This window comes from Lissotriton vulgaris, chromosome 3_1 (genome assembly GCF_964263255.1).
Source record: "Lissotriton vulgaris chromosome 3_1, aLisVul1.2, whole genome shotgun sequence".
NCBI classification, from domain to species: Eukaryota; Metazoa; Chordata; class Amphibia; order Caudata; family Salamandridae; genus Lissotriton; species Lissotriton vulgaris.
The window spans coordinates 795,736,848-795,744,474 of record NC_141689.1 but is presented as its reverse complement, the minus strand read 5'-3'; the positions used below and the strand labels follow the sequence as shown (position 1 = coordinate 795,744,474).

The 7,627-nt window shown below is 43.9% G+C and overlaps 1 protein-coding gene across 2 annotated transcripts in view; it reads right to left on the bottom strand.

Moving 5' to 3' along the window:
• Positions 1 to 663: 663 nt before the first annotated feature.
• PRRC1 (proline rich coiled-coil 1) overlaps positions 664 to 7,627 on the bottom strand; it is a 194,243-nt gene continuing 187,279 nt past the window's right edge. For both annotated transcript variants that reach the window (XM_086961114.1, XM_086961115.1), the window contains exon 9: positions 664 to 2,894. In XM_086961114.1, coding sequence (XP_086817240.1) covers positions 2,685 to 2,894 — 210 coding nt within the window. In that variant the 3' untranslated portion in view covers positions 664 to 2,684. The remainder of the gene's footprint in view (positions 2,895 to 7,627) is intronic.

Here is a 7,627-nt window from a genome sequence, read left to right as displayed (position 1 = left end):
TGAAACCACTGGGAGGAAGGAATGCGATAGGACTAGCTCTTTAGGCTGCTCTTGTCTAGCTCCCAGTGTTTCTCCCAGAGACCAACACCACGACAGAGCATCAGCCTTTGAAGCATAAGGAGCGCAGCACAAGTTTAACAAGCACTGGCACAAACAACAGTGTGAGCTTTTTATTAGTGAACATGCTTGGTAATTGATGGGCGAATGTTTCTATATGTATAGGGAGGTTAGAGGAGTTGGTCAATGTGGGTGATTGTTGATAGAGGAGTTGTTGGGAGTGTGGATTGGTGGATGTTTAGGTGAGTGAGCAGCACTAGGTGTGGGGTTGAGAATAGGCTGCAGTCACCAACATGATTGTTGCCATTTATGCACTCATTCATCCATCCATCACTCATGTATTCATTCAGTCCATGTCTTCACTCAACCATCCATTAATTTATCGATGAGTTTACGTATTTTCACTTTCATCCATTAAACAATCCAAACTCAGTCAATCAAGAAGCACTTTAGTTCTTTTTTTTTTAAACACTTGTTGGTTCTGCCAACTGTTATAATTTGAGCTCAAAGAGCGGATAATAGCAAGACACTAATGACAAAGCATCCATACAATTAAAAACAATGTAGGGATAACATTCAGAAAGTATTACGCATTACCAGGAGCACTGCAACAGCATTTGTAAAAACATTTATTTAGTTATGAGTTACATGGCATAGCAAAAATCACGTAATTTAGATGGGAGGAGGCAGAAGCAGCAATTCTTATGTATACAAATATATTAAGTTAGTCAAAAAGTACAGATTACAAAATATCTTTTCAAAGGTGGTAGAAAAGAGAAGGCAGAGCAGATCAAACTGCTGAGCAAATATTTAAGGCAAAGAGAAATTTACGACTAGGAATTAGCTTTTCTGCAATTTGCAATAATTGGAGTTCCTACCTAGTATCAAGTTCCTTACCAGGAAAACGCAGACTCAGACTGGGGTTGCTTGGATTAATGGATCTCGCGTCCAGGAGCACACAAATTAGCACCAAAGACTGCTAGGAGCCCGCACAGCTGCAGTGGTCAAAAGCATGTCCGGGAGTCGACTCTTCTCGTGGAAGAGAGGCAGGTATAGATTTGTAGATTGTACTTTGCCTAGTGCAAGAAAAAACACCCGTTCTTCTAGGAAAAGATACATATCTGGCGTTTCCTTGTGTCGCTGTCTGTGCACAACATCGCTGTCATTGGAACACAGCCGTGAATTTGGGGCCTCCTGGATTACACTTGTAAAGGCTGGACTCTTACCAAGGGTCTTACACCTCAGGGGTACATTTATATGCTGCATGCAAGATGAAACAAAGCCGCTTCTCCTTACATAAAAACATCCCACCGGTGTTTGAAATGAGGGCGACAAAGTAGCCCGTCTCCAGGCACAATAGGCTATTAGAACAAGCAAACTTGGTCTACTTAACATTAAAAAAAAAAAAATACACAGGAAATGTTCAAGATCACAACTGGCCCTCTAAACTGGTTTATAGGAGTTGGAGTCAGTCTCTTGATGCACACGTATGCTTTGCAAAGCTGAGGCACATTATCTGCTCTTATATAATGCCAACCGTAGGTCAGACGTTATAAAATAAGAGTAGCTTTACCATGTTAAAAAAGGAACTGACCTCTTTTCGTACAAACGTACAAACATACATGCATGCAGAATGGCGACCTTAAAGGTAAGACGAAATAAGGTTTGGCAACAGAAATGGAGACCTAGGAGAAGGGAGATGCCATGTAGTCCTAAGAGCCAGTGATAGCCCTTGCTTCATGCTGCAACTGTCTAAAAGAAACTAAGGTGCAACGAGAACACTATGGAAGCCCTAAAGAAAGCATTTCCTCAATCCTGTATTCATGACCACGGAGTTTAGTCAAACAATTTTGGTACTGGAAGATGTTATACTGCTTGTGTAGCAGAATATTTAACCATACGAGTCTGTTGTTGGATAGGTTACCTGAGGCAGTGCTGCAACCAATGTTGGAATATGAACTAGAACAGGAGTGGGGAAGCCACTCTCCTCAGCATAAATAAGTGAATCAGTCTGTCTGGCTCCAACAAAATGGGTCAGTGAAGCATAGGCAGGACTTTAATAAAAACCCAAAGCACCATTTGCAGCTGGACTGCACGCTGATCCTACTTCATTTCGTTTTGTTTTTATGTTAGTTTTTGGGCCTAAAAAATGCTTGGTGTTATGCGCTTTAGCGTTACAATATCTTTCGAGAAAAGACCCAACGGGAAAACCATATGGTTTCCAAGTGAGCTTGTAAAAGGGTCTTACAGAAAATTACAAACAGACTAGATGCATTTTACAGGTGCGGTATGCTGAGTTAGATACGATCCAGCGCCCCTACCAGCGATTGTCATTGTGACCCATTAAGGAGTCAAAAGGAAATGAGATGTAGATGTCTGGCCAAGGCTTAGTGTGTAAAAAATGTTTTACATAGCATTTTAGAAACATATTCCAAACTACAAAAAGCTTACACTACTTAAATAGGACGGCTAGGCTTCCTTTGATAAACAGGTTACATTACGCGGTTTGATTCCAAATCTTGACCCTATCCAGTGATAGCTAGATTATTCGAAGATTATTCGAAGATGCAGCCTGTTCTTTGGCGTGACGCCCATTAGAGTCTGCGCAGTCTGAAGCTGGCTGCCTCTCACGAGGCCCTGGGCGGCAGCCGCTGTTTGTACATCCCTGCCAAGGCTTTGGCTGTGCTGTAAATCATCTGTCGGCGAGACATGCCGGTGAACGCCACGTGCCAATCAGTCTTGCTCACATGAGGCACATTCCTTTCAACAACTTCACCAACTGTCACCAAGAGGCCAGACCACCGGAGATTGTAGTCCTGTGGAGTGAGGTTTTGAGCCTAGAAAGAAACAAGAGTGGCACGGGTTACTGGCGTTTCTCTGCACACCTACATCAGAAGGAAAATGCTACTTACCAGTATGCATCTGTTCTTGGCATGTAGAGCTGCAGATTCGTACACTAAGCATTATATCGCTACCTGGTGTTGGGCCCGGATGATTGCAGGTTGTTGTCTTCTTGGAGAAGTCTTTGTAGTCACTATATAGGCGACTCCTCCCTTGGACAATACTGCCCATGGGCATCGGCTCCATCCTTAGATTGTTTTTCGCCATGATGGGAAATGATGGAGTTAGTATAAGTGAAGAGAAAAAAAGGGATGTCCATGCGTGTGCATCTAAGTAAGATGAGAACTGGAATGGATACAAGTCCGGGGAGGCAGGAGGGGGTGTACGAATCTGCAGCTCTACATGCCAAGAACAGATGCATACTGGTAAGTAGCATTTTCCGTTCAAGGCATATGAGCTGCAGATCGTACACTATGCATCTATTGTGCAGCAGTGTCTCCCCTAGCGGTGGTCGCTTGTATCCATTGCAGTAGTCTGAAATAGTGTTCAAAGGACAGCCTGGCCTACTGCAGCTTGCTGCTTGGCTTGCACATCACCACAATAGTGTTTAGTGAAGGTGTGTGGTGTAGATCATGTTGCTGCCTTGCATATGTCCTCTAATGGTATATTTCCTAAGAACGCCATAGAGGCTCCTAGCTTGCGAGTGGCGTGTGCTCTTGGAGAAAGTGTTCGTGTGCGTTTAGCTTTTTGATAGCATATCTGTATACACCTAACAATCCACCTGGCAATCCCACCTTTAGAGATAGGGTTGCCTTTGTGTGGAAGAGAGAAAGATACAAACAATTGTTTTGTCTTTCTAAAGGATTTAGTTCTATCTATGTAGTATAGCAGAGCTCTTTTAACATCTACCGTGTGTAAGGCCCTTTCTGCTACAGAGTCTGGGTTTTGGAAAAACACAGGTAACTCTACAGATTGGTTTAGGTGAAAAGGTGTGATAACCTTTGGAAGACATTTTGGATTAGACCTGAGAACCACTTTATTGGTATGTATTTGAAAGAATGGTTCTTGTATAGTGAACAATTGTATTTCACTTACTCTTCTGAGAGAGGTGATGGCAACAAGGAAAGCAGTTTTCCATGTGAGAAATTGCAGTTCACATTTATGCAGAGGCTCAAAAGGGGGTCCCATGAGTCTCGTAAGGACAAGATTTAGGTTCCATACTGGGAAAGGTGGCAGCCTGGGAGGGATTATTCTCTTTAAGCCTTCCATAAATGCTTTGATTGCAGGTACCCTAAAAAGAGACAGGTGTTGCCTGTTTTATAAATAGGCTGCAATTGCTGCAAGATGTAGGCGTATGGAAGAGTATGCCAAATTAGACCTTTGTAGATGTAAAAGGTAACAGATATTTTGGATGGAAGCATCCAGTGGATCAATGTGATTATGTTTGCAATAAATTGCAAATCTTTTCCATCTAGCAGCATAACACGCTCTGGTAGTAGGTCTCCTGGCCTCTTTAATGATATTCATGCAGTCTGGTGGTAGGTTGAGATAACCAAACTCTAAGACTTCAGGAGCCAGATCGGAAAATTCAGTTGGTTTGGGTCTGGGTGTCTGATTTCTCCATGGTTCTGTGTTAACAGCGAGGGTGTGAGCTGTAACATTTGATGTGGAACCAGAGAGAGGTCTAGTAGTGTGGTGAACCATTGCTGGCTTGCCCATGTGGGAGCTACTAGTATGAGCTTGAGAGACTGTTGTTTGAGCCTGCGAACCACTAGTGGAATGAGGGGGAGAGGCGGAAAAGCGTACGCAAATCTGCCTGACCAGTTCATCCATATTGCAGTGCCCTTGGACCGTGGGTGTGGGAACCTGGCTGCGAAGGTTGGGCATTTTGCATTTTCGTGGGTGGCAAACAGGTCTATGTGTTGGTGCCCCCACTGTTGGAAGAATGGCTGAAGAACTTGAGGATGTAGCTCCCGTGGCTGAAGAACTTGAGGATGTAGCTCCCATTCGTGAATCTGTTGTGACTGCCGACTCAACAGATTCTCTATCTGATTGTGAACCCCTGGAAGGTGTTCCGCTAACAGATATATGTTTTGAGGAATGGCCCATCTCCAAATGTTCTGTGCGAGCTGGGACAGTTGCAGAGTATGTGTCCGCCCCTGTTTTTGTATATAGTACATCGCTGTCATATTGTCCGTCCGGATTAAGACAGCTTTGTTTTTTACTTGAAGCTGAAAAGTTTTGAGTGCTAACAATATCGCTAGCAGCTCTAGATGGTTGATATGAAACAGCTTTTGTTGGTTGTTCCATCGACCTTGAGTAGTATGGTGTAAGAGATGGGCTCCCCATCCTGTGAGGGATGCGTCTGTTGTGAGCACTATCTGTGGTACAGGCTCGAGGAACGGCCATCCGCTTGTCAGGTTTTTGGTGCTCCACCATTGCAGAGAGTGATCCTAACGGCTGTCTACCAACACCAGGTCTGTGAGCTGACCCTGAGCCTGATTCCACTTTTGTGCCAGACATTCTTGTAATGGACGCATTTGCAGTCTTGCATGTGTACTATGAAGATGCAAGATGCCATCATGCCTATTAACCTCATGAACACTCTTGCTTGGAGAGACTGTTGGTGTTGGAAAGTGGAGACGAAGACTTGAATGCGCTGTATCCTGGCTGGACTGGGATACACTAGTGCTGTAGATGTGTTTATGGTAGCTCCTAGATACTGATGCACGTGCGAAGGCTCTAGGTGCGACTTTGTGTAGTTGATCGTAAACCCTAAGTTGTGCAACAGTTGAATTGTCTGCTGAGTGTGTTGTACACATTGGTGGAAAGACTTTGCTTTCATGAGCCAATCATCAGATAGGGAAAACGTGTATCTGTTGTCTTCTGAGATGTGCTGCTACTACTGCTAAGCACTTTGTGAACACCTGTGGTGCTGTTGTGACACCAAACGGAAGGACTTTGAACTGATAGTGTTGTCCTTGTATTACAAACCGTAAGTACTTCCTGTGAGCAGGATGTATTGGGATGTGAAAATAGGCATCCTTTAGGTCTAGTGTTGAAAGGAAATCGCCTTGTTGCAGTAGTGGGAGCAGAGTGATCATATGAAAATGATCTGATTGTATGTAATGATTGAGGGGCCGGAGGTCGAGAATTGGCCTCAGTGTCCCGTCCTTTTTGGGAATTAGAAAATACAGCGAGTAAACCCCTGTTCCTTGTTCCTCCAATAGGACTAGTTGAATAGCATATTTTTGTAGAAGTGCTAGAACTTCCTGTTGAAGCAGAGTCAGGAGATCTGTAGACATAGGATGCTGCCTGGGCGGTATATTTGGGGGGGTTGCTGTAAGTTCTAGGCAGTAGCCATGTTGGATAGTCTGTCTCACCCACCTGTCCGTAGTGATGGAGTTCCAGACAGGCAGGAACTGTGTTAATCTGCCCCCCACAGGAGTGGAATGCTGTTGGGGGAGTAGAGGGAAGTTACTGTTTAGTTGTGGAGGAGAAGCGATTGCTGTTGTTACCGCGTCCTCTTCCCTTGTTATTGTTGCCCCTGTATCCTCTAAAATACCCTTTGTTAGAGGATGTTTGTATTTGCGTCTTGAAAGATGTTGTTGTATCTGCTCCAGTCTGTTTGGAGCCTCCTCTATAAAAGGAGCGACAAAAAGAACCTCTAGTCGGTGTGGACTGTAGAGCTCCCATCGACTTTGCAGTGTCTGTGTCTTTTTGCATTTTCGCCAGTGTAGTGTCTACTTCTGGGCCAAATAATTGGTTTTGGTTTAAAGGCTGGTTCAAGATTGTGGTTTGCACCTCTTGTTTGAACCCTGAAATGTGCAACCATGCATGTCTCCTGAGTATGACACTAGTATTTACGGCTCTAGCAACTGTGTCTGCGACATCTAGGGCACATTTTATTGAGGCATTTGAAATTAATTTGCCTTCTTGTATGAGCTATGTTGCCTGATCTTTATATTGATCTGGAAGGTGTTATAGTAGTGTCTCTAATTGGTTGTAATGAGCCCTGTCATAACGTGATAGAAGGGCTTGCGTATTTGCAATGCGCCATATATTTGTAGCTTGTGCCGCTATTCTTTTACCGGACGCATCAATAACTTTGGATTCCTTGTCAGAAGTCTGAATTTGCTCGTTTTCTCGCATTGGGCAATACTAAAGAGTCTAATGGAAGGTGTCCTTTAACACCTTGGCTGCTAATGGTTTTCCCCTCCTGTGCTAATTCTACTAGAATCCCATTGTTCATGACGAGCTCAGCTCGTCATAAGCACAGCTCCACTGTGCCTCATGACGAGCTGAGCTCGTCATGAGCAGCAAAGGGGTTAATATAGGTTGGATCAGCGGGTGCAGGCCTATATTTCTTTTCTATTCTTGGATTTAGTACCCTAGTGCGTACAGGATCTTTGAATATTTCTGGAGCATGCTTCATGACTCCTTTCATCATGGGAAGAATTTGAGTAGGCCTGTGTGATGGCTCAAATGTATCTAACAGAAAATCCTCTTCAATGTCATCAGAATGCATTGTGACATTGTGCTAAAGAGCAGCTCTGTGTAAGAGGTGATTAAAACCAATGTCTTCTGGAGGAGAAGGCTTTGACGGGTATAACTGTGGATCAGGGATATCAGGTACATTATGTGGTGGAAAAGTATAGACATCCTCATCTAAAGGATATGTATTTGGGTCTGCATGTGGATCCTCCCCACCACCTAAGTCATAATCCTC